The 26,922-nt window shown below is 41.4% G+C and overlaps 1 protein-coding gene across 2 annotated transcripts in view; it reads right to left on the bottom strand.

Moving 5' to 3' along the window:
* Positions 1–2,050: 2,050 nt before the first annotated feature.
* Positions 2,051–26,922, bottom strand: part of DSP (desmoplakin) — a 29,805-nt gene continuing 4,933 nt past the window's right edge. The window contains exons 4-23 of one of the 2 annotated variants that reach the window (XM_031060215.1): positions 26,749–26,877; positions 25,574–25,624; positions 24,362–24,523; positions 23,319–23,423; positions 22,045–22,140; positions 21,692–21,817; positions 20,780–20,932; positions 19,581–19,735; positions 19,056–19,182; positions 18,321–18,525; positions 17,594–17,811; positions 16,694–16,860; positions 16,243–16,381; positions 14,085–14,278; positions 13,064–13,226; positions 12,378–12,461; positions 11,357–11,464; positions 10,625–10,723; positions 8,816–9,781; positions 2,051–5,941 (exon numbers count right to left, since the gene is read on the bottom strand). In XM_031060215.1, coding sequence (XP_030916075.1) covers positions 2,747–5,941; positions 8,816–9,781; positions 10,625–10,723; positions 11,357–11,464; positions 12,378–12,461; positions 13,064–13,226; positions 14,085–14,278; positions 16,243–16,381; positions 16,694–16,860; positions 17,594–17,811; positions 18,321–18,525; positions 19,056–19,182; positions 19,581–19,735; positions 20,780–20,932; positions 21,692–21,817; positions 22,045–22,140; positions 23,319–23,423; positions 24,362–24,523; positions 25,574–25,624; positions 26,749–26,877 — 6,642 coding nt within the window. In that variant the 3' untranslated portion in view covers positions 2,051–2,746. The remainder of the gene's footprint in view (positions 5,942–8,815; positions 9,782–10,624; positions 10,724–11,356; positions 11,465–12,377; positions 12,462–13,063; positions 13,227–14,084; positions 14,279–16,242; positions 16,382–16,693; positions 16,861–17,593; positions 17,812–18,320; positions 18,526–19,055; positions 19,183–19,580; positions 19,736–20,779; positions 20,933–21,691; positions 21,818–22,044; positions 22,141–23,318; positions 23,424–24,361; positions 24,524–25,573; positions 25,625–26,748; positions 26,878–26,922) is intronic. The other variant, XM_031060216.1, reaches the window with a different exon arrangement.

The following is a 26,922-nucleotide window of genomic DNA, read 5'->3' as shown; positions in this document are numbered from 1 at the left end:
CCAGAAACGCTGAGCACTGCTGCAAAACACAGTCTCCACACTGCCTTGCTGGGTGTGCTCACCTCTCATGCCTCTCTCTGCCAGCTGACCTCCCCACAGGGCTGCAAATGGAAAAAAGAGATTCTTCCAAACTTCCTTCCTCAGCATCTTTTGATGGTGGAGGAAAACTCTCCACTTATCTCTTTAGCATCCCACATTAGCAGTGCCATGCCCCACCTGCTGCCTACTGTGGTTCAGCTGCTACTCAGACCCTGGGCACCTGGGCGTCACACACCTCTGGCCATATAAAGCCACCTCTAACACTAGCACCTGCTGCTGGAATGTGTGCAAGGAGAAAGCACTGTCAACACAATTTCTGTGATATCATCTCCTATTTCAGTCACTGTGAGAGGACAAAATGTTGACTGAGCAGTATGAAAGGTAGTATGCAAAGATGGAGCTTTAAACAATGTAACAGAGATGCCAGGAATGCCTTGAATAAAGCACTTAAGCACAGGCTGCTGTGGAATGTGTAGGATTTCTCAGCCCATGCAAAATGTAGGGGTGGGTGCACTCCAAAGTGAACATTTCTTTAGTAATGACCAGCTTTACTCTTACTGTACACAGTCATTAAAAGCTGCAGAATCAGTCTGGAATTCTATTAAGCAGTGATTGTTTTGGGGTTTTTTTTACAGAGCTGTTTCTCCCTAGCAGTCAGAAAGCCTTTCAGACACTGACTCCTCCTCTGTGGTACAGCTAATAAACTCAGCTGTAGAGAGAAATCTCCAAAGCTCTGAAGATTCCCTAGATGACAGGATGCACTTTCTCACCTACTTTCTGTGGAGGTCTCCAACACTGACCTGTAAGAATCCCAATAATTTCTTAGTCCAGTAACTGAAGATAGTTTATATATGGCAGAGATTTTAGACACAGCCATCATCTTCAGGAAACACTAGAAATGTTTCTCAGACTAGAGGGCAAACTTCATCCAGAGACAGCAGGATCAGAACACGTGCTATTCCTTACTGCACAAAAGAAACATTCTACAAAAAAAAAAATAGGCAGCATAATTAACAGTGACTAACAGTTATGCCCATTATCTTCTTTCTATTTATAGGAACTAAAATTCATAGAGCAGCAGGGTTCCTACATGGTTGATGGCTAAAAGGAGGTACGTGCTTTGAACAACTTTAGGGAAAAAATTATTTCAGCTACTGGCAAATTATACTAACAGTTTTGTCACTAAAGCATTGTATAAAAGCATAGCATGTCACTAAAGCAGTTGTATAAAACTATACTAAATTCTTGTAACTGATCAATCATTGTGCCTACTCAGAGGTATCTGCACTGTGTGTCACAGGGGAGAGGACAGGACAGCCCCCATGTATACAAGTCTTTTTCTGCGCTGGCTGAAGTGGTTTCAAATCACTCCTGTGCCCTCTAATACTATGGTCATTCAGTTCTGCTCTGATTCCTCAGCTCAGATAAAAGGAGTCAGCAGGATGGCAGCAGCCTACATAAAACTGATGACAGCAAGGTATCATGCAAGCACTTCTACACTACCGCGGTTCTCTCAAGCTAGGCTTTCAGGAGCCAACAGAAGAGGCAAAAGGATATCACAAGAGGCAATTGTTCAGGTTTTGAAATATGTTCCTGTGCCACAGTTGGCCAGGTAAGCCGGACAGTTTTTTGTTTTGCTCACTGTCCAAACTTGCATGGATGTGTAAGGGAGAATCTGACTCAGTGCCTTGTAGCTGCAGAGACAGTGAGCTGGATTACAAGCAGAAAAAATATGCTCCCTGTTATCATCATCAACTCTATAAACAAGTGTGCAAACAGGCATTCTGCTTCTGGGGCATAGTTTCCATTATTGATGCTACCTTAATTTTCTTACTGAAAAATCAGAATTAGAAGTCCTCATTCATAAAAGTGATGGCCCAGCATCATGAAATGTAACTTGCCTGTGCACTTTCTACAACAAAGGTACTATCTGCTTCTTTTAAAAATGGTTATTTCTCTAACTTGCACTTCCAAGAATGTCCACAGATAAAATTATTAAGTACACACCAAACATTTTAAAACTTCAGAAGTTTATTGTCCAGAATAGCTGGCATGGTACAGTTAGATTCTTTTTTCTTTGTTACAGGGAAATAAAGCAAAACAGTAGAAAATTGTATATGGGTTAACAGTAAAACAAAAGCCCAGCCTAGTAATAGCCCTTTACATCCACCAAGTTATACTTCAGAAAATGACTAGCCAAACATAAAGGAGTAGAGCATCTGAAAGACAGTTTCATGTTTACGGTATAGATTCTAAACCAGTACTAAGGGCGTTTTCTGTCTGTATTGTTAATATATTTTTTTTTTATAATAGCAAATTGAAAAAGGTCTATGTGGATAAAAAGTTAACTACTGCAAGACTTTCAAACCTCAGTTATCACCTTATAGGTTGATAGTAACGGATAACGAGAGAAGGCACATGACACAGTACTTAAAATATACAGAGACCTATTAAAATCCTATGACTAAAAGGAAATGGGAACTGAAACTCAAAATTCACAAATAGTACTTTTGCATTCCCTAATCTATATTCTATAAGTTTGCATCCAAACATTTTACAGCTTTTTCAGAGGAAAAGTGTAACACACCCAGAAAAGACTTCAAGGCTTTGCTTTGAGTTACTTTGTTGGTTTTTTTTTTCTTTTAGTAAATGGAATATAGGATAATCTAAATGATAATAAAATGCAGACACATTCCCTCACTTGTTATTAGCGCCCAATAGACCCACTGCTGAAGGCTGAGTATGAGTAAGAATATGAAGAGCTTGCTGAGGCATCAAAGCTTCCTCTCCTAGACCCACTGCGTGAGCCTGAACGCGAGCCAGAGCGAGAGCCAGAGCGAGAGCCAGGTGCCGAGGAGACATTGTAGGGACTGGATATGCCTTTAGAGGAAACAGAGGCTGCTTCCAACAGTTTAAGCCCGGTGATGTCTTCCACCATTGACCGGTTCATTGCATCTTTGTAGGATATTTTCAGCTTGGTCTTGGGGCAGGTCAGAATTTTGGGATAGCTGTTGGTGTCTTGTAATTTCTGGGAAGCGCGGCCGTCAATCAATCCATTCCTAATGGCTTCTTCAGTAGTTATTCTTCCACGCACTTCCGGGTCCACAAGACCTCCAGTGAGGTACTGGAATTCAAGGAACCTCTGCCCAGCCTCATAAGGCAGCCATTTCTCCTTCACTGCTTCAGCTGCTGACATCCTCTTGCGTCCGCCCTTTATGCCTTCGAACCCTATGAAGGCCTTCTGGGCTGGTTTCAGACGTGTGGCCATATCCTGATCGATGATGCCTTGGCTAGTGGCTTCCTGGAGTGAAAGCCTCTGGCCAGTGGTAGGGCAGATTATGCCGCCGGTGCAGGCCTGGGCTTCAAGTAACCGCTGCCCAGTGATGCTATCCACGATGCCCCTCTGTATGGCTTCTGAAATGGAGATTTTCTCCAAGTTTTCCGTGTCAAAAATGGCTGCAATAGGACTGCACTCATCTGGGGTCTCTGAGAAAGAACCGCTCCTGATCACTGAAGAAGAGCTCCTAACACTCAGCACGGTGGGAGACCGAGTCACTGACTCATGCCGGAACACCTCGTCAGTGCCATTACGGCAGGAAATCATGTCTGCAAACTGGGTCAGGCTCAAGCTGCCAGAACGGTACTGGTCAAAAAACTTCCTCTCCACCAGGCCTTTATCAATGGCGTCTTGGATGTCGTACTGGCTGCCTGTTTTTCTGTCCACAAGGACGACTCTACTGCTGCCATCTGATCCTGTGATAGTTATTTCTTCCCACTCACACTCCTGTTCAGCTAGCTCTGTGTAGGTGTCATAATCTATGAGGCCTTTGCTGTACGCCTCCTGAACAGACATCTCCCGGTTGGTTTCTGGATCTACAATGACCACCCTGCGCTTCCTAAGGGTGTTCTTCTGTGAGGTGTGCACCATCTTCTTCTTCTCTCTCAGGGGCAGAAGGCAGAGCCCTGTTGCATCATCCTTTATGCATCTTTCTTTCAGCTGCAGGTAGGTCAAGTTTTCCTCAGTGTTGGGATCAAAGAACCCTTTGGTGTCATCACTTGGATCACTGAGGATCTGGTTGAGCTCCTCATTGAAGTAGCCACGCTTGTAGGCTGTCTCTACTGGCAAGCGGTAGCTCTCTTTGGGGTCAATGATCCCACCAGTAGCAATCTGTGCCTCCAGCAGACGAATGCCGTGGCCTCTCTCTATGAGCTCTTTGTTCATTGCTTGGAACAGAGAAATGATGTTTCCAGTTTCTGGGTCTTTGTACCCAGTGACAGCTCTTTCAGCAGAGAGAAGTTTCTCTTTAAATTCAATTCCAACAAGGCCTCTTTTGTAGGCTTCCTCAACAGGCAGCCTCACATTGCTGACAGGATCCACTATGAATCCTGTGGCTGCCTGGGCTTCTAGGAGTTCAAGGGCTGTTCCTGGCCTAACCAAACCTATTTTCATAGCCTGGTAAATGCCAAGTTTCTCTTTAGTAGCCTCATTGTAGATACCAGCAATACAGCTAGAGCCTTGAAGGAAATCAATAATCCTCTCACTCACTTCTTCCACTGTAATTGCACCTCTTTCCAAATCATTCCTTGTTGATTCCTTAATGATTCCAGCCTCAAGCAGTGCATCTGCTGAGACAGGCTGCCTGATCCCTTGGAATGACATACTCCTCTTCTGCACTGGAAGGAGCAGCAGGCCAGTGTGTGGTTCAATCCTGCATTTTTCCTTCAGCTGCATGTAAGTGACTGCCTTTTTGGTGGTGGGATCAATGAAGTTCTTTGTACTGCCTTGGCAGTTGTTTAGCATCCTGTACAGGTCTTTGTCAATCAACCCACGAGATAAAGCTATCTCTTTGGGTAGGAAAACACTGTTGACAGGATCAACTATCCCTCCTACAGCCAGCTGGGCTTCAAGCAGACGAATTCCAGTTTCTCTGTCAACCAAATTTTTCTTGATGGCTTCAGATACCGGCACAGTTTTGCCTGAGAAAGGATCCTTAAATCCTGTAATAGCCTTTTCTGCTGTATAGATCTGCTCTCTGTCATCGAAGTCAATCAGATCCCTGGCGATAGCACTGTCCACTGTTAATATCTCATTTCGGTGTGGGTCTATCACACCTCCTGTTGCTGCCTGGGCTTCTAGGAGCAGGACTGCGTTTTCTGCTGTTAGCAGCTGGTTCCGTTTGGCCTCAACAAAAGAGTACTTCTGTCTGGGCGAAAGGGACACCCCTGCAATGGCACCTGCCCCTTTGAGGTAGGGTTCAATGTCAGCCGCGACCTCTTCCACCGACCTCTGCCCCTTCAGCAGTTTATCCAGAGTGAGTTTGTCTATCAGCTGGCACTCATACAGCTGCATGGCTGTGATCTTCTTCCGCAGCCCACTGAACACCAGCTTGGAGGCATCGATACAGAAGTCTTCCTCGGTCTGTGTGGATCTGTGAGCCCCATATGGGCGCTGCTTGAGCTTCTCAATCTCTCTTTGCAGCCTGAGACGCTCCGACTCCAGCTCTGACTGGTTTTTGACAGCGGTCTCTTCCAGTCTGCACCGGTATCTCTCCTCAATCCGTTTGATTTCCATCTGCAGCCTTTCAATCTCACTCCTCAGGCTGCTCTTCTCCCTCTCACTCTTCTCCCTCTCACACTGGATCTTCCTTATGGATTCCTCTGTTCGGGAGTGCTGGCTCTTCCACTGATTGAGATCATTCAGAATTTGTTGCTTCTCACTTTCCAGGCGTTGCTTCAAACGTGATTCTGACTCCAGGGTAACTTTCAAACGGTTCAGCTCCTCTTCTAATCTCTGCAGTCTGGCTTTGTCTTGCTCCAAAGCACTCATTTTAATCAGCAGGGTTTCTCTTTCTTGCATAATCTGACTACACTGATTTTTGGATTCTTGAATCCTACTGGATGCCTACAATTGTGGAGGAGAAATAAAGCAAGAAAGGATGGTTAGAGTTTGTGCTGGTCAGTTATGCCCTCTGTCTACAATGCTCTCCAGCCTGTCATTTAACCTGCAGCAAACTCCCACTGGAAAACATTCTAGTGACAGCAGCGCCTTACCCAAGATTATGGAACACATAAACCAGAGAAGGTACATTATCCCTTCACTTACAGTGTCTTCAGTACTGCCAGAGACTCAAGAGACTTCAATCTGTTACCCACAGTCTCGACCTTCAGCTGATTTAGTTCTCTGAAACTTTTTGATACTTCTCACAGTACACTGACAAATACACAGAGCATTTGAGACTCATAAATAGCCTGATGCTCAGCAGCAGGGCAATTTGTATCAGCTAAGGACTGGTCATACATGGATAAAAGGAAACATATGACTCAATTTTTGCTTTCCTGTTAGTTTCACATGTCACTCCAAACAATTTTACCTGCTTTGCCTTCCATTCTAATTCATGCAGTGTCTTCATGTATGTGTTCATATGCACAAACACCCACAAGCATGCATGTTTGCATGCATATTAAACTGAATACAAGTTTATCTACTTGTAATACATGCATATATATGTCTATATATATATGTATATACGTATAAATATATATATATTCACGGGTGTTATATTATCCTAAATGTTAGTATTTTTTTTTATATCAGCATTAGGATTTTTAGAATAAAGGAAAGAAAAACTGAATAAAGGATATGAGAAAAGAAATATAAGGGACAAGTTTAGGAAAAAAATACATTTTCACAAGTGCTCACTTCTATATATTTAAAGAGTAGCTCTTTGTACAAGAAACCAAGCAGAATAACAAAATACTAAAAAATGTTTTCTTTGACTTGTTTATGTTGTCACCTAAAGTTTAAGAAGTAAGGGCCAATAGTAAAATTTGCAAATGCACTTAGTGACTTAGGAACATAAGTCCCCAAAACAGTCCAAGAAAGATAGGCTTTTCGTACCTTAGGCACAGCTGACAACATGACTCTTAATCCTCACTTGGAGTTAACATCTTACCCAGCTAATCAGCACCTTGACAGCTTGCTGGTTCTGGGGTTTTTAGCCAGTTTAGTTTGTGACAGTACTCAGGTCAGCCTCAAAGGATGGCTCTAACCCATCCTGGCTGAAACAGCCTGCGAAGCACACAGCCAGCAGGGAACTGTTAAAGCACAGTGGTACTCCACATGCTCCCATTTTTCCCTAGGATAGTTTGCTGGACACTGGCACAGAACACAGATTTCTTCTGGGGCAAGGCCTGAGAACAAAGCTCTCCTAGGTGATGAAAGCTTATGGCTCCCTAGAAGAGTTTCCAGGGAGCAAAGAGGTTAAGGAAGTGGCCAAATCCTGGCATTTTTCTTTAAAACTTAACCATGAGGAAGGGTCATAAAGGGAATGTTAGTCACAAGTACAGTGACTTCAAACAGCAAAGAGTGAATTAATTTGTTCAAATTGACACTGCAATTAATTATATATTTGAGAAACAGTAAAGCTGGGATCAAAATATGTGTGAATACCTCTAGAGCTTGCTTTTGGAATTTTTCAATTTCCTGTCTCAATTTTTCCCTTTCTTTCTGTAAATCATTAAGCAACCCCTGAAGTTCCAGGGTTTGCTTGCTGCTCATCTGAAGCTGATTCTTTAGTTCAGCAATGGTGGCATTTTTCTCATCAACTTCATTTCTGACCATTCTGAGGTCATCGTACTCCAATCTAACATTTCGCAGCTCCTCCTCCAGTAACAAGTGTTCCTTGGTAAGGTTCTCGGTGAGAGACTGAAGCCTTTCAATCTCTATTTTGCACTCATTCAAGGCTTTGCTTTTTTCCTCAGAGGTTTTCTGTAAGTGCTCATATCGTAGGTGAGCCTGTTTTAATTGCTCCTGTTCTTGGACCAACTGACGACGTAAAGTCTCAATATCAGATGTGCATTTTCTTAACTCCTCCATGTATCTTTGCTTCTCTCTCACATGACCATCTAATACTTCTCTTTGGTGTCTAAGGTCATCTTCATTCCTCTTCTTTACAATAGATACTTCCTCTATCTGCTGTGTGAGATTAGTTATTTTAACCGATTGGTCTCTCAGAGATCTCCTCATGCCTTCTATTTCCTCCTCCAGTTTTTTCCTCCTGGACGTTTCCTCCATTAAATTTTTGTTCTGTCTGCAAAGCTCCTCCTCCAGCTTATGTTTCTGGATCTGCAAGTCTTTTACAGTGCTCTGGAACTTTGCACTTTCTTGATCCCTGCCTTTTTTCTCTTGTGAAACTCTTTCATAGTCAATTTTCAGTCTGGCCAGTTCCTGCTCTTGGATCCTCAGCTTGTTAATTGTCTCAGTCGCACTCGTGTTTGCTTTCTGCAGGTCGAACTGGACTCTTTTCAACTGATTGTTCTCATCCTCCACTTCTTTCCTCTGACTTGTTTCTACATCCAACAACTTTCTCAGCCTTTCAATCTCTTTGTTTCTTTCCTTAATGGTTTTAGAAGCATCATCAAGTGACTGTTTGTACCGCATGCTTTCATCAGAGTGTCTCTGAATAACTTGTTTTAGCTCAATCTCCAGCTGCTGTTTCTTCTGAGAAAGCTCTGAGCCAGCTGCCTTCTGCTGCTGAGCATTCTCTTCTATTTTCCGTAGATTATCTGTTGTCTGACTTATCGTATTCTTCAGTCTCCTAATTTCCTCACACAAATTCCTATTTTCTCTCATGGCATTATCAAGCTGTGTTCTATAATTATTTGTCTCCTCTTCCTTTTGCATGGTGACCTGGTGAATTGTGTTCTTTGTGATATTAATCTCAGTTTCATATTTGTTCTTTAAACTAATAATTTCCTCATCATAACTGTTTCTTACCTTAGCCAATTCATTTTCAAGTTCCCATCGGCTTTTAGCCTCTTCCTGAAGCTGAAGCTTTAGCCTTTCTAGCTCCTTAGTTTTATCCTGAATAGTTGAGGCAGCCTCCTCAAGAGCCTGCTTGTATCTTGAGTTGTCTTCCCCACGAAGCTGAATGATCTGTTTCAGCTCCAGCTCTAACTGGTGCTTCTGCTGTGACACCTCAGAACTGCAAGCCTTCTGCTGGAGAGCATCTTCCTCTGCCCTCCGCCGCTGGTCTGTTGTTTGCAGAATGGCATCGTTCAGCCTCACGATCTCATCCTTAAGGTCTCTGTTCTCTCTTGTCAGTCTGTCAACCTGGGCTCTGAGGCCTTTTGCATCATCATCTTTTTGTGCAGCTATCTGCTGGATTGTTGTCTTCTTAATATTAATTTCTGTTTCATACTTGTTCTTTAAATTACTCATCTCCTCGCTAAACTGGTTTCTTACCTTAGCCAGCTCATTTTCATACTCCCTCTTCCGTGTGCCTTCGTCCTGAAGAAGAACCCTTAATCTTTCTATCTCGTACTCCTTCTCCTTGATGACCTTCTCAGACTCTAACTTCTGCCAACCAAGGCTGTCTTTCTCATTTTGCCTTGTTTTTTGCAGTTGGTCATAGTCATTCTTCTGCTGCTCATATCTATCCTCCAGCAACTTCCTTTTCCTTTTCTCATCTTCAGTCTCGTAAGTCAACCTGGTTATTCTGTCATTTAGATCCTTTATTTGGGCATAGCATTTGTCTAGGTTTTGCTTAGCAGAATTTCCATCCATTTCAGCTTGTCTTTTCATTTCCTCCAAACTCATCAGCTTTGCCTTGAGCTGAGAAATGTCCATCTGGTACTTCTGCAGATTTTGCTCCAGGAATTTATGTTTGTTGCTTGTCTCTGAATTTGAATCCCTAGCAAGTCTGAGTTCCTCTTCCAGGAGCTCAATTTTGGTGTTTTTCATCTGCAACATGATAGCAGAAAAACAAACTGAAAAACTCCCATAAATATTTTGACAACTGTTTCAAAATCATCACATGCAATAAAATATACATTGTAACACTGACAACTTAAAAATTATTTTTTTCACTACCTCAATGACATCTAAACTTCCTTTTCTTATTTAATGTCATCAGGACAGATTCTGGAATCTTTATTTATATAAAAACCTTATTCAGAAATCGGCATATAATGACTATCAGAGGGGCAAAGATACTTGATAGGGGGAGGGAGGTGCATTACTGATAATAAAATGTGGTCTAGCAGAAGTTCGCCAGGGAAGTATGGAACAGTCACCTTTAGAACCTCCCCACTTTTCAAACAGGTGAAAATCACATTCCATACATGCAACTTCTTTAACGGGCATCCCTGTTTCACTGAGCTGTATCAAATCAGAGCTGCTTCTTTCAAAACACTTTAGGATATCATCTAAAATGAGGTGCCCTCAACCATGAGGAGCAAGTTTTCAGCACTGAGGTATCTGTGCTGTCACTGAGGTCAAGGCTGGGATGGGTAGGGAAGGATCGCTCATGTGCCTTGATGAACACCTCCTTATTTACCAAGGAGACCAGTTCTCTACCTCACTTCACACACCACCTTGGAGGTCCATTTGTAAAACACTGTACTTTTTCACAAAAGATGCATGATATGCCTCTTTTGTGCTGATATGCCTCCTTTGTAGGACACCTCTGAGTTCTGGATATAGTTTTGTGAGCTATTTTATACTGTACTTCCTGCATCTGGTTAGTGATAGTTTTCTAATCTGTGATAAAAATGAAAGCTAGAGAAAATAAAAGATTTGGAATACCTTCAGATCCTCCATGCTCTTTAACATTTCACTCAAGAATCTGTAATAATCTCCTGATCTTGTAAGAAGCTCTATATAGCGGGACTGAGCCTCATTAGCCTTGAAAAGAAACAGGATTGTTAGCAGCTTGTAGTAGAGTTAGACATGAACATACCTATGTCCAGACCACTTAAAGAATTCCAATCTACTTGAGCAAACACATCACTCGACAAAGTAAAAAGCAGATTCTCCTCCTCACAAATTCACATGACATTCTGAGGACGCCAAAAGTATGAATTCTTCCTTACAAAAAATCCACATATTTTTTGGTTTTTCAGGATTGTTTGCCCCCCACTGCTGATGTGATATTCAAGCCTTCATCCCCTGGTTCATCCTGCTCTTCCTGTCTGACAGTCACAAGTAATCCAAGATAAATTTTTAATAGCAGTTAATTCCCTGGCTGAAAGTGACTAAACCACTTGGGGCAAGAATCTACCTTTCTCACAGTATGTATGCAGTGGACACTGCATAGGAATGAGATAAATTCCTGAGGGCTAATCTAATGTCTGAACAAGCCCAGGTCTGATTTTACAGCACAATGACTATTCTGCACTAATTCTTTTTGCTTACGTGCTTAGTGCACATTACCAGTGACAGTGCTAAGTGTTAGAACACAGCTGGGTATGACTCAACAAGGGCTCACACAGACAAACAAATGCATTCAGAAGATTGAAAGGGAGGAAAGAAAGGTACCTCTTGTAGAATTAGGACTGCAGGAGACTGAACCACACTCTTCTTGATAGGTATGTTGAGCAATGTTTCTAATCCCGAACTGTAGGAAGCAACCTGTAGTTCATAATCCTGAAAAACAAGACAACAACCCATTTAGAAACTGCCAAAGAATTCTCGGTGAAACTATTTCAGAAAATGCAAGTTTTTGGGGTTATTTGGCTTTGTTTCCTTAATGAAAAGCTACATTTTCCCCTTGATTATATTTCTGACCATGTAGAGATGATCCTCTGTCATAAACAGAAGCTCATCAGTTTAGGTACCCCTGTGGAGATTCATGGGGCAGAATGACAAGGGAAAAAGAGGAAAAACATTTTACAGAAACAAGAAGACAACTGTTTCTGTAAGTTGAGGGCTACATGGAGATAAAAAAGATTCAGTTTCATGGGAGTAACTGGTCTAAGTACTGTTATCCACCAAAACTTCATCACAAATAACAGTCTCTGCAGCTCTTTTGTATCACATATGCCATGTCACATATATAGCAAAATCTTTGTCACAGAGTAAGATTGAGCTGGAGAAAGCATGAATAGAAAGGTGACATAAAAATTCAAGGACCACAAAACCATTCCCTCTGTATGTTATTGATTTTCATGGCTATTGCACACCATTCCTCCTGCTAATCTGCATTTGTCTTGCCTCCTAGATTAGATCCTAATCAGACCTAATTTGTTAAGCACCAATCTGTTCTCGACTTCCTTATGTTTTTTAATACATGAACTGGAAATTTTGGTCTGGCTAGAAGGAGGCTTTGATTCACCTGAAGAGAGGCTCTCACTGGCATCTGCTGCATGATCCCATAGTCTTCAGGTGGCAAGTACACAAATTGCTTTCATTGTGTTTTGTACTCAGGAGTACTTCACCCCAGCAATTTCTGTACACACGCATCAGGGAGTTGACTTTTAACCCGTCAGCACAGCAGAGACAATAGGATGTGCCTGACCATGAAAAACCACACCCCACAAAAATGCTGAGATCCAAGTACCTTAATTGCAGCTGAGCACTGATCTGCATGCTTGAGAAGCTCCTCAACTTTGTCTCGCTTCCCACAGATTTCACTGTGCAAGTTCTGCCAAGAGAAAAGTGAGCCATGAAACACTCCTGCAAGATTTACCAGTATTTCCTCCTGTACACGCTGACTCCATCAGAAAGAACCTGCAGCAGACTACTGCAGCCCCTGAGGCTGAGGCCTGAAACGACCTGTACCTGGGCAGTTTTTACAACAGCAAGCTCTTTGGGCATGAGAAGGTTTTTCTCAGAGAGAACACTCAGCAACTGAAAAACCCCCAGAGCTGGGAAGGCAAAGTTCCTTGACTTTAGCTTAGATGTATTTACTTGATTTTTATTTTTGTGCTGTAATTTGTCCCATAAGTTGCACCATCTTACAGTCCCTGGAATTAATTCAAAGCTGATGTGTAAAAGTGTCAGTGAATGTGTAGGAGCCAAACACAGTCTTGCTCATAATCTGTTGCAGTGCTGACAGAAAGTAATAAGGACAATAATATTTCCTCCCTCCTGCTTTCTACATATGTGGTGTTTTTTGGTAGCTTGCATACTTTATAATTCAAAACAGGCCACTGTGTTGCAGACTGCGTTGATACTGATATTTTCTGTATAGCAAAACAATTTAAATCCAAATAGCTGAAGACAACTCATTCGGGTGCTGCATACCTTCTGATCATGCAGGTATCTCATGATAGTGTTGGAATCACACAGCTTCATGGACTCAATAGCATCCTGCCGGCGCTTGGCATCACAGATCCACTTGCTAAGAGCCTGGTAGAGATCTCGGTAGGTTTTCAGCTGTTTGATCTGCCTTTCTAAATCCCATGACCTAGTGAAAAAAAGGGAAAAACCTGTCAAAATGGAAAGTGCATTCTCTTTCTCTCTCTTTACACAGTTTTCAGAAATAAGACACAAATAAACTTACGTAAAACTATGGGAAGCTCTGAAAAGGAGATTCTGAACAAAAATTTTAAATAAATGAGAATTGTACTGGTTATTAGTCACCCAATATGGGGTTTTAATACCTCACTTTTGAGTAACTCTGTCATACACAGAGGTTCGGCCTTCTTGTCAAAGTGAGGAATAAATAAAACTTGCAGTGATAAAAATCAAGTTTGCTGATTTCAGTACTCTTGTTCTCAATTTCCACTGAAGAACCAGCAATCAGTTAGGACTACATTTTGTCCTCAGATAAAAACAAAATAAAACAAAATAAAACAAGCCATACCTCAACTTCCACCTCTCCCCCTCAAACAATCAGAATATGCCTTCTGTTCATGATTCAGATTCAAGGTTCGATTTTGTTACTTAATCCTTAGTGTTACTTTTTTAACCCTAAACTATAGGGTGTTGACGAATAAGCATGGTTGCTTTTTTGAGGGGGAAAATGTTGACTGGAAGTACTTAATCCAAGAACATTAGCAAGAATTAAAAAAAAAATTGGAACAACTCTTTAGCATATAGGTTAGACATTTGCATGGCTAACTACATTTTTCTGCTTGGTCTTACACAATTCCTTTTGAAGTATGTTCAACCTATTCACAATAGCTCAAGTCTTATTGCCCTGAAGTCACCATTTGTCCTTTGGAAGCAAAGATTAGTGCACATCAGGTCTTTTAGAATTCACTGCTAAGATGATCTTGGTAGCAACAGCAATAAGGAAAACACTCTGAAAACATGAACAAACCTGTTATCTATCTGCTTATCAGCCCTCTGCCAGCGGTCTATTAGCTGGGTAACTTTGTCACAGTACTTTCCAATGTCCATGTCATACAGGGTGTATGACTGGCAAGACTGTGAGTGAATCTGAAGTGTTCTCTGCAGCTCATTTTCCAAGGTGTTCAGCAATGACTTCTTCATATTTAGGTCTGCTTTCATTTTCTGGAGAAAAAACCAAAATGTTGTCATTTAATTTATTCTTGAAAAGATACTGATACTTAACAAATTTAACAGCATGCGCAGTATGTTGGGATCTAAAGATGCTGTTTTTAACTGAGTAAGGTAGGTATAGTGATGTGAGCTGGACTTAAACTATTTAAAGTGAAACATCTATTTTGGTAAACAGCTCAGCTTAAAAATGTGTTTAAAGTTAGACTAATAATTTGCTAAACCAAAGCCCTCTGCTATTATATTCTGAAGCCAACATTTCAGTTTCTCAGAACTCTGCAGAGCAGTTACCAGAGCAGAACAAGAGCCTTGCTTGTTCCTAGAAACAACTGACTAGAAAATTTCACTGAAGTATAAAAGATTCCTGCACTTGCAACAGCTGTGGAATCAAGTCTCAGGAGTGACATATCCAGTTTTCAAACACCTAAATATCTGCCCAGATTTTTTTGTTGTTGTTTTATTTTATAAACATCTTCCATGGAGATGTTTCTTCACACACACACACTTGTTTAGCTACACATATCTGCATACTGTGGGCATCACCAAATGGAATATACAGCACAGGCAGTGGTCTGCCTTGCAGCCCGCAGTCACAGGGATGGCTACAGCCTTCAGTGATATGCTCAAGCTTTTTGGTTGTTTGGTTTTTTTTTTCGTGTAGCTCAAATTTACTCCAGCTAAGAACAACTCCCAGCTGCATGGAAGGTCTCTGTAACCCATTTCTGTACACTATTATCTGTGTTTATCACTAGAGAATGTAGATTTGAAGGCAGTATCTCCTTTCTTGCATATAGGCTTGTTAATTGCCCTTGTTGTCCTCTAGGTGTAGCAAGTAAATTTGAGTGTTATTGAGTGTCCTGGTTTTGCTACAGAGTCTATGTCAAATCTTAGAGTGAAAAGTATTCAGCCCGTACAAGGGGAAAAGGGAAATAACTGCTTTGCTGAGCACAAAGCTGTCTTGCAGATCCAGTCTTTTATCCACCTTTATCTGTGGATGTGCCCTGAATGCATTTGGGAGAACAAGAACTCTTTCATTATTTTCTGTTCTTACCCTCAGTAGGGAAAAAGTGTGTAGGTGGTGCAAATGGAGCACAACCCAGTTACCTTTTTGCCATGTTAAATGAGAGCTACAGAAACCTTCCAAGCAGCTGCCCTTGCTCTGGGGGCAGCAACAACCAGGGGGTGGAAGAAGTAATAACCTGTATGTTACTTCCAATAATTTCATAGAATCACAGTTTCCTGAGTTGGAAATTACCCACAAGGATAATTGAATCCAACTCCTGGCCTTTCACAGGACACCCCAAGAGTCACACTACATGCCTGAGAGCGTTGTCCAAATGCTTCTTTAACTCTGTCAGGCTTGGTGCTGTGACCACTTCCCTGGGGAGCCTGTTTCAGTGCCCAGCATGCTTCTGGATGAAGAACCTTTTCCTGATATCCAACCTAAACTTCCCCTAACACAGCTCCTTCCTGTTCCCTTGGGTCCTGCCACTGGTCACCACAGAGAAGAGATCAAAGTCTGCCCCTCCTCTTCCCCTTTTGAAGGAGCTGTAGACTGCAATGAGGTCTCCCCTCAGTCTTTTCTTTTCCAGGCCAAATAGACCAAGTGACCTCAGGCACTCCTCATACAGCTTCCTCCAATCCCTTCACCATCCTCACAGCCCTCCTTTGGACACTATCTAATAACTTTATATATTTTTTTATCTTGTGGCACCCAAAACTGAGCACAGGACTCAAGGGGAGGCTGCACCAGTGCAGAGCAGGAAAATCCCTTCCCTGGACCAGCCAGCAAGAAGGTGCCTGATTTACAAAACATTGTATGTTTATATATAAAATACAACAGGATCAGCATTTCTATCTCCTGTGGTTTTGGAAGGGTTTTTCTCCCAGCTCAACAGATCAGTGCTGGCAGGTACTGGAATTTTGTTTTGGTGCGTCCTTGGGTTTTGGCCTCTCACCTTCAGACAAGCCCGATAAGCCTCCACTTTATCAAGATCCAAAGGAACAGTCTCTTCTTCAGATAGTCTGACTTCAAAAACTCTGATCACATCTTCTGTTTGCAGAATAACCTGGAGCAGACATCTCAGTGCATTCAAGCTAGAATAAATGACACAAGACAAGTCCATTATGGACTAAGGAAGAAACAGTGATATTTTTAATTAATTGCAGTTGATTGGCTAAAGAGAATAGATAAACAAGAAATTTCTGTGATACCCACGCTTCTCACCTTCTTTTTTAAAGTGCTCCAGAAAAGAGAAGAAATTCATGTGTCTGTTTCTATCAACATGAACACAATTTGCAGAGAAAAAGGTGTAATTTTACACTGCTGGTAAAAAAAGGCAACCTTTTTCTGGACTATGAATTATGGGAGAAAGTGAATATTTATTGCAAAAACCTCAATTTACTTACCTGTCTAAGTAGCCAGCAGAAACACCATTAATATTTTCCAGTTTTTGAAAGAGGGCATTTATCTCTGATTGCAAGTACACATACTTCTCACAGCCTCTGAAGTTAGGCAGCAAGTCCTTATGCTTATTGAGGGTTTCAGCCATTATTTGAGAGTCGTTCTGCACACCCTAAAAAAAAAGAGAATGCCTGGTTTACACATTTTTGGTTGGCTGAATGATCATTCTATTCCATATTCACATGGAATTGGACTCCTTATCCAAGCAGCCTGCTCTTTATACATAACCAGCTTGATTGAGGACTGAAGAAGTGGCTGAACTTGCTTTCTTCAATGCAAGCACTATTGAGCAGTTTCTTTTTTGTCCACAATAGGTCATATCTGTTTTTACGCATCTGCACTCCAAAACTCAGCTCAGAAGGACCATAAAGTCCTTCTCCTCTTGAGACCTTTGCTACCTCATTGCCCCATGGGAATTTCTCATATGCCAAACCTGTTACCTTTTTGTACCAAACTTCCCCCCATGTTCTCCTACAAATCTAAACAGCTAGGAGAGGGATAGTCTTGTGTATCCAGTCTGTATCCCACAGACAGCACTTTACAGGTAGGCGGTTACGTGAAGTCCTTGGTAAAGGATTTTAATTGTGCTTTACTTTGGATCAGGCATAACATGAACTCAGAGTGACCTGACATCAGTCCTTCTGTATTCCTTGCCTGGCAGAATTTGATTTCTAAAATTCAAGAGTCAACTTTTTCTATTTGGAATGTAAATTCTAATCCAAATCATTATGGTTAGCCTCCGACTGAGGTTATTCTTCACAGGATGTGTGTCTTTCCCAGCTGGTCATAAACAGAACTGCAGCGTAGAGTCATACAGATGCTTAAAGACAAACATCCATGGTTACCTCTAAATCCTTTATTCTGGCTGAAAAATCGTGCATAGCCCCTTGATCCACTCCAAGAGGAGCTCTTTGAACCATCTGAATCTCAGCAGCTTCAATCTGACGCCGAAGTTTCTGAAGCTCCATCAGCAGCCAGGCCTCCTGCTTCTCATACTCTCGGTTTCTCTCATTAACGATTATGGTGTTTGAGGAACCCACAGGACAGCACTCAGTTGGGACCACTGAAATGGTACAATTGATTGGGTAAGCATTGACTGCCAGAGAGCTGAGCAGGAAAATGTAGAATGCCAAGGCAGTGCCCAAGTGACCCAAGCACTGAGCTGATCTGTAGAACTGAGAACAGGTGGAAGATCTGGGCCTTAGGCAGCTGTTTCAGAGAATGAAATCTCTCCTTCACAAAAATATAAACTTGCTTCCTAAAATGCAGCAGTCAGATTTGGCTTCCTAATACTAGAAAATTTATCAGATGGACTAAACTCCTCTCATTCTCCCAGCAGGTTCCATGAATTTCAGAGCACTATTCCCAGACTCCCATCAAAGGAAGGAGCCATGCACTCCCCTGTGCATGGCCAGTTTTGTTATGTTGGGAGATAGCAGAACAGTTCTTGAACATATTCCTATTCATATGTTGAAAAGAACATTTTCACATAAAAGAATGCACAACCGGCCACCTCTGGAACAAAGAAACCCCAGCAATCCAAACTCTACAAAAGCCAGGACGACAACAAACCTGTTTGTGGTGGTCGTGCTTGATTAGGCAGTTGTATGATCAAGGTTTGGTAGTGCTTCTGAGCATCAGTGAACTGAGTCTGGATCTTCCGTTTGTCTTCATCACCAAACATCTCTGAGCCTTGGCTGTTTCTGAGGAATTCTTGATAATGGATCTCCAGGTCAGTTATTATTTTTTGGTAATCTTCCTTACGCATGGTTTTCAGCTGAAATAAGGAAGAAGGGAGTTTTGAAATAAAAGGAGAAAAAAAAGCAATTGGGGAAGTTTTATGACTAGTTAATCATTAAGGAACAAACTAATAAACCTATAAAAAACCCAAAGTAATCACACTTTAGAATAAATCCTAACTAGGCTGCCTCTAAAAGTATGGTGCTAAGACTACCATCTGAGTTAACCTATCCTTGTTTCCATCATTTCATATCTTAACAGCAGTTTGAAATTCTACCTCTTATTCTGTTTATCCATGCCTCTTACAGTGGGAGCTAATACAGCAAGTATGTAATAAAGCCCCTTAGCTAATCTTCCTGCTAATCTGTTTGAGTAGGAAAACATTTTGTTTCTCCTTTAATAAAATTACAACTTCCATATGTGCGAGTTTTTCTGCAACCTAGCAAAAGGAAGGCCTGTGTTTTGTAGAACATACATCTGCCCAGGATACTGCAGGGTCTGCTTGGGACAGTAGACATCAGGTCATGGATGTCTCTGGTGTGCAGGCAAGGCCAGCTGGTGTCTTACCTTGGCAATAGTCATGGCTCTGATTTTCTCAATGTCAATCATGCAGTAATGCCAGGACACCAGGCTCTTCATGTTGATATACAGCTGGTTCCACAAAGCTAAAATAGCTTCATAGTATTGCTCAATTCTGGCATGAAGGAAAAAAAAAGCATTATCAAAATGCATCTGTCCTTGTAGCATAGCTACAAAATATCCCAAGAAACATCCACCAGATGTGGAGTGTGTTAAGGCTCGTTCTCTACTTGAAAAAATCTTGGAAATTAATTTATACATGACTTTCATTAGTACAGATGAGAAAAACCGTGTAGACATTAACTTTTAAACATTTCTAGGCCCCAACCTAGATCCCAGCAAGTTTCACTGAAGTGAGTTTCCTCAAGTCAAGGGTCTAGTCCTTAATTCCCCACCTCTAGGGGCAGGGCGAGTGCACTCTGATCAAGGCATAGAACATATTTTGTGACTGGTTGCTATTTTGAGTGAACTGTAACCCCAGTGGCAAGCATCCAAACTCAGGCAGCAACTCACTTGGTAGCAAGATCCACTGCCAGTGGATTGGGGGGTGGGATGATAAGGCTGACAGATGGCACCAGCATGTCCACTCCTCCAGGGCCGGTCACCAGCCACTTGCTGCGCTCATTGTTGTCCTTCAGGATGCACTCATCTCCTTTGCGCACCGTTTTCTGCAAGGGATGCAGAACAGGGTTTCTCCTTAGCTAACTAAGGTGGGGCTTCCAGGAGAGACAGATCTGCACCTCCAGACAGGGAGGTGCACCTAGATCACAGAAGCAGGAGCGCTTCCCAGCAGCCAGGTCTGGGTGTGTATCTCAGATTCATATTGGAGCAATAGATTAGTACAGATCAACCCCTTCTCCCTGAATCTGGTTTACACGTGAAGAAAACCCAAAAAAGCCCAAGAGTGAGCCAGAGAACCCCAGTCTGCCAGATCATCAGACCTAGGGCTTGCCCTGACAAAGACTGAATGTGGACACATGGCCTGGTAAGCTAGGCAACCATGCATGGCTTTCAGCCAGCGAGCTGAAGGCGTGAGGACATTCAGTGCTGCATCCATATTTGCAAAGGGACTGGGAGTGAGTGTGGCAGAGCCAGATTCACCAGCTCCAACTGCCAGAAATCCTGACACCGGGCAGCCACAGGTGTGGCCATGGTGCAGGAAGAAGCGCATAAGCAGAAAGCACATCTAAATTTATTATTAAGAAAAAAAACAAAACCAGAAATAAACCCAAGCAGCTTCAGTACTGAGGAGGAAGAAAAACCATAATTAATTTCATAGCCCATCCAGAAAAGAAATGGGAATACCAATGAATAACTGCATATTCCTCACTTTTGTTAGATGAATTGTCCACCAGAGAGGCACTGGAAAGGTGAGCAATCACCAAAAAAAAAGGTGTGGATGCACAGAAGCATCTGTACAACAATTTCAGTCTTATCAGCAATAAGACTTTGATGTTTTAATTTGAACTATGAGTATCAAAGCTATTTAATAGATTAATAACAGTAATTTTGACTAGATTTATTCACCAATAAGAACCTACTTGTTTATTCATAGTGGCAAGAAATGCAGAGCTTCTTCCGTCAAAGAAATTCAAGCTGACCGAAAGCAGATAAAGGGGTTACACCGGTCAGCTCAGTGGTCTGCTTACTAAGTAATTTGCAATGTTCTAGCTTACACAATGTTCATTCTCAGCCAAAAAGGGATACAATACCAGATCCTGTTTGTAGTCACACAGAGCCTTGAGGATAATGGGCTTGTTACTTCGGTAGTCTGGGTTACGTGGCTTCAGCTGCACAATCTTCCTGGATTTATTCACCAAACTCTGCACTTGCCTCTTGTATTCAAGAATTCTCTCTCGCTCATTCTGCAAAGATTAATCATATGTTACAAATTTATTCTAAAAAGAAAAGGCATCTAGCTCCCGCTGTTCTATTTCAGAGAGGGATACATCTGGAACTTACAGTAGGCAAAACTTACTTTACCTCCAGTGGGATGAGCCTTTGGCCTACAATGTAAAACTGCAGTTTTAAAAAGAGCTGAGAAACATATAAGTATTTTTGCAGCTCTGCAAGATGCAAAGTTTGCAAAATTTGCATGGCAGGTTTTTCATACAGATCTTCAATGTGGTTAAAGAAACACAGGCATAAATTGAAATAATCTAACAAAATGAATGCTAACAAAAAAAGGCAACAATTACACTTTCAAACCTGACTTCATTAATTGGCCTTTTACACCACTGACCATTTTTTCTCCAATTTGGGACTGTAGTGCTTAACTCGTGATAAGAAAACAGCTAAAAAAGCTGACTTCTATCCTTTCAAAGAGACTACAGTGATAGAGCGACATGATGAATCATTTATCAAATGTGTTTATCCTTTGAGGCAAAATCTATTCTACCACATAAGAATAAAAGTATTTCTTTTTTTTTTTTTTCATTTGTTAGCACGTCAGAAAATTGGGGATTTGTTGGACTCGTTCCAGACTTAAAAATATAGTGGTCTCAGGTTCATACAGTACTGTATTCAAACATTGCAGTGCACTTGGGTTTACACTTGTTATCTAAAGAGGGCAGCTGGTTTCCCAGAAAAGCAGAACATAACCTGTCAGGTGAGTGTGACAGTACCTCCAGCTCTTTGATCTGCTCCAGCAAAGTCTGCAGTGACATGCTCTTATCACAGATGAACTTCTTTCTGATAGAGTCTTGTAAGTTTTTCAGGTAGCACTCCGTGGCTTGGGCCTCTTCAAAGAACTACGGGAGAAAAGTTGTGAATTTGGCTGTGTGTAGCTCTTAAAAATGTCTGCTAAAAATTGATGGACTCCTTTAATGAGAAATCCCAGTTCACCTCTGGCACAATGGTAACATTTATAACATTGCAACAGTGTCCTATAGTAAATATATGTGCGCACAATAAATATATCTTTGCTGGGATTCACACTTTTTTTAAAGTTGTGTGAATTCTCCATAACACTACTCACCTGAAAGTAAGCTGCATTCTCCTTCAGATGAACATCAATACATTTGGTGATCTGAAGAATCCAGCTCCACTGAGTTTGCAATGTATCCATGTAGGCCTAGGAAAACAGTAATATACACAATTCAGGTCACCACACTGATCTCTCTCCCACACCTAGACTCAAACAAAATTATCTATGCTTCACACAAATGCAAATGAAAAATCTGCTAAAACAAATTCACAGACACCAGAACTACGTAATTCATGCAAATGGTTTCACAACTTCTAAGCATCTACCTAACTGAAATGAGTTAAATACCTGCTTGTGAGACACAAAGAGAAATCTGTTCATGACCTGAATTTGTTTGATCAATATAAAGCCCCAGGTGCGTTAACAAAAAGGGGTGAAATGCACAAAGAGTAGTGCAAATAAAGTATTTCAGCTGCAAATGACCATGTTCTCATTCTTTCAGGGAACACCTCCAAACATGATATTTTATGCTGATTGTTTTTAGATTCAAAACACTCAAGCAGCCATGTATATTCTTTAAAAAATGACACACAACTTTCACTTCACTGCTGGAGCTTAAAAGAATCTTCCCTTTAGGAGAGAATCTGACTACAGGAGAAATAGGATTTTACACAATATGATAACAGTTAACCAAGTAAACATACTGAAAGGCATAAAAGATTTCTTTTTTCCTTTTAGCTTCTTCAGTTGCAGAGTTCTTATACGCTCTTGAAACTGCAACAACTACAGCATCTCCTAATAAAATGTCCAAATTGTTGCAGCCTTTTTAATTAAAAAGTAAGTGTACACCAAGCTGTGAAAGCAAAAGTGTCTTGGCTAAGCCATAGAAAGGCACTATGAATTTCAGAATTTCAGCTGCAGAAAGTATTTGCACTTGGATTAAACATAAATCCTCAACAAAGGGTGTGGCATTTTTCAAAACATGCCTACTAAGACAGCAGAACAGCAATGACATCGCTTCCTATCATAAATTCTGTTGCACTGTAGTCAGCACAATCAAGATACAGCAATTTCAACACACTCAGATAACGCCCCAAGCTTAGATTTCATTTTTACCTGCATCTATAACCATGGAGTTGTTAATGGCCAGGTTTGTAGAGGAAGATAGTATCATTTATTAGAGCAGCCTGTAAAGCTGAGTAAAATGGGCATGATTTTGGACAGGCAAACCCTTCTTGAGCCCAAATGCAGCACTTTGTATGTGAACTTTCACTGAGAACTTTTCCCATGTAGCAACTAAAGAAGTCACACAAAGTCTAACTCACCTCAATTTTGTCTGAAGCAGGATGCTGATTGAGCACTAGCTGGTCACTTTCTTGCTTTAGCTTGTTGAGTTCTTTTTCTTTAACCTCCAGCTCACTCATACGTTTCTAAATAACCAAAACACAGCATTAAACTAACTCCAAAGGTACACTGCACAGGCAGAACAGTTTTTTCATCTGCTTAAAATTTCCCAGATAGTTGTGATAATATAAAATTATCCCATCTAACACTATAAAGTGTTTCCATTAGGTGTACTGAAGTTAATTATGAAGACAGTAGAATCAAAGAAGGTGCAATCATCTCAATTCTAGTGCCTAGGCTTGCTGTTTCAGACAGCAAAGCACATTAAGTTCTGTTCTTCTTAGGAATGATGGAAGCAAAAACGACTGCATCTTGCAATATCCAGAACAACTAAACTAAAAAAAAGGCACTTCCATAATAGTGTGAACTTCCATTCTTTTTTCAATTTAGTGACCAGCACCAATACTGGTTAAACAAACACACATGTTCAATTTCCCTACACACCCATAGATGACAAGGAGGAGGGCAAACTACATCTGATCATGCAAGCAGTGTGCTGGTGGCAGAAACATCAGAGAAAGAGAGCACAGCTCTACTTCCTGGTGACAGATAATCAGGGCCAAATACAGGGACCTCTGACCCCTGCATAGTCCCAGCAGGGAGAATTAAAACTGCTTGATTAAAGTCCCTTAGTTTGGCATGCCAGCACAATGACTGTGCTGTGCTGTGTGCACAAGCAGTAGGTGATCACTGGTCTGTAGTGGACTGGACCAAGGCCACATTCCAAGGTCAAAATAAACTATGAGAACTCCCTGAATGGGAGCAAAATGGTCCAAAAAATGTCCTGTCCTGACTCCAAAGGTTATTACATAGTACTTCACTGAAAATTGTTGATAAAAAATCCCAGGAATCCCAAAAGAGTGAAGAAACCCCCTGTGATGAGCCTCTCCCAAGAGAAGCTGTTTCTCCCTGACTATTCCAAGAGAGGGTCAATGGAAAGCATGGGGAGGTTGAGCTATCTTACAGAGAAGGACTCCTGCTTCCTGGCAATATCAGTGTTCCTGTCACTCCAGTCATAGAGGAGCTCCTCCTCCTCACAGTCATTGATCCACATGATCTCTCTGCTGGTGGCCTGGATGAGGTTCTGGAATTGACGAAGCTGATCCATTCTCTCAAAGGAATATTTCTGCAAGGAAGTACAGAAATGAGAAGCCATAAACATATAAATGCCTGAGTTGGGTGGAGAAAGGGAAGCTAAGAGCGCAGCATGGCCTTTGCCTTTTTTTTGTTTGTTTCTTTGGTTTTGGTGGGTTTCTTTTTTTGTTTGTTTTTCGGTTTTTTTGTTGTTTTTTGTTTGTTTGTTTTTGTTTTTTGTTTTTTAAGTAAAATAACAATAAAACCCACATGGCCGTAAAACCTGTTGGCAATGGATAGCAGATGTGCCTGGGTTTATTAAACCATGAAACCTGTTAGCAATAGACAGTGCACAATGTGTCAGGATTTACAGAATAGGAACCTGATGTCAGCACCTTCCCAAAGTTATTTCTAACACACGTGTAGCAGACATGTAGGAAGGCAAGCAAAAAGGCATGGGGGAAGTACAAGAAATGCCTGGACATTTAACATCCTTTTGCTTGCATTTGCTGCTCATAGTACATCCTTGATGTTATAGCAGCATCTTTTGCACGGTTGACACTTCAAGAAAAAAATCTTTGTCTTCACGTCATAATACACATCCTGTTACTTGAAATCAGGTTGCCAGGAATCGGATTCTGATCCCAAGTGTTAAATAAACTGTTTGCACAAGATTCTTACTGTGTTTTACATGAAGATCCACAGCAGGGAAGATGCACAGCCCTACACAGAATTTGACTGGTTCCAGTCCCACCTTTGAGTAATTTTTAAGCTTCATATACAGTATAATTTCATCACTACATTTACTCCCATTAAGGAGGTAGAGGTCTACTCTTCATCTTCTTGGTGACCAACTCCCTTCACCAGGTGCAAACTAGAAACTTCCTTGTGAGAACAAGTCAATTATACAGCAGGCAATGCATTAATCTCAAGTCCATGACTCAAAATGAGTCTTTCAGAAACTACAAAGCACTTTCAGTTTACTGCTGAATAGAATTATTTAAATGTGCATCTGTCACTCTGTCAATACCTGAACCTTGACAATCACATAGGTGCTAATAAAGCAAACAGGGTCTCAGAAATGACCACATCCCTTGCTTACCAGCAGGCCTTCATATTCTTCCTCCAGCTGATGAACTGCAGCCTTCTCTCGCTGGAAAAGAGACAGCAAACACTTAGTGAGCCTTTTACAAGTTGCCTATTTGCTGATATTTCCTTTACAGAGTCAATATCATAATAATTGCAGGTGGTAACAGGCAAATGCCGGCAAGAGACATCTGTCAATAGCAGATTTGCTCCGCTGGATGACTCAGGAAGTACAAAACCAAGGCTTGGACAAACTTACTACTCTCATGGATGCTTGGTATATATATCCAAGCCTGCACATAATCTGTAACACCAAAACACTCGAAACCGGATTTTTTCTGCACCAAACTCCTGCACCAGCTAGTCCTAGAGCAAGCTTTGGGGATTGCGAACTAGTATAAATTACAATGTGAGCACACAGCTCCAGTCTTTATCCCCATTTATATGGCTGGGAACCTGTCCAGCCTTGGAACTGGTATTCCACAGGGCAGACTATCACCTTTCCTATTTGAAACAGAAGGGAAAAGGGAGAAAAATCCTTTCCACTCTTCAGCTTTGTTGAGAGATCAGGGCTCCAGAACAGACCACCTTTTCTCTAGATTGAACTCTGTCTTGCCAAATAAGAGAAAAGATGAATGGAAATTAAATAAGCCTCCTCTCTCCTATACCTAACTGCTGGGCTGGTAGGAGAGTATTTTCAGTCACTTCTTTATTCCAATCACAAAATTCAGAGGGCAACAGAAGTCTCAGAGGAAAAAAAAGAAAATAATCATATCAACACATAAGAAAAGCTTTAATCTTAGCCCAGAATTCGGGCATTTTTCACAGAAAAAACCTGATTACTCAAGGCTGCATCTGAGCACCCACCTTATTCTTTCATTTTCTTGTTTAATATACTGAGACGGCAAGTGAGAAGAATCACTCTTAGTCATCGGTCTCACAAATAATATGGCAATATTTATTTTCCAGCCTTGGTGCACAACAACAAAAAGCTAAATAGCTACTAAATTTTTATTTTACAATTCTGAGGAACTATCTAGGAATTAAGAGTTGGAAGTGTTTGCTATCATGACACCAGTGCTTTCTGAAGAGAGGATGAACTTTCCAACATTCCTTTTTTTGTAGTGGAACACCAGTAAGCCAATGCTATATACCTAGACCAAGCAAAGTGTAAGGGAGGACAGCAATTACCAGATCTGTTTTGACTTTGTCCAGGTGCCAACGATAGTCTCCGATAGCATTGTGGGTTCTCCTGTGCTCACAAATTTGTTGCTCAATGGATGCTGCTTCAAACCCCCACTTCACCTGCTCCATTTCAACCTAGGAACAAGAAACAGGATTGGTACTTTCATTTCCAACATTACT

This window comes from Geospiza fortis, unplaced genomic scaffold (genome assembly GCF_000277835.1).
Source record: "Geospiza fortis unplaced genomic scaffold, GeoFor_1.0 scaffold219, whole genome shotgun sequence".
In the NCBI taxonomy this organism is placed as follows: Eukaryota; Metazoa; Chordata; class Aves; order Passeriformes; family Thraupidae; genus Geospiza; species Geospiza fortis.
Note: the sequence above shows the minus strand (reverse complement) of the source record. Positions and strands in the feature narration are given on the sequence as shown.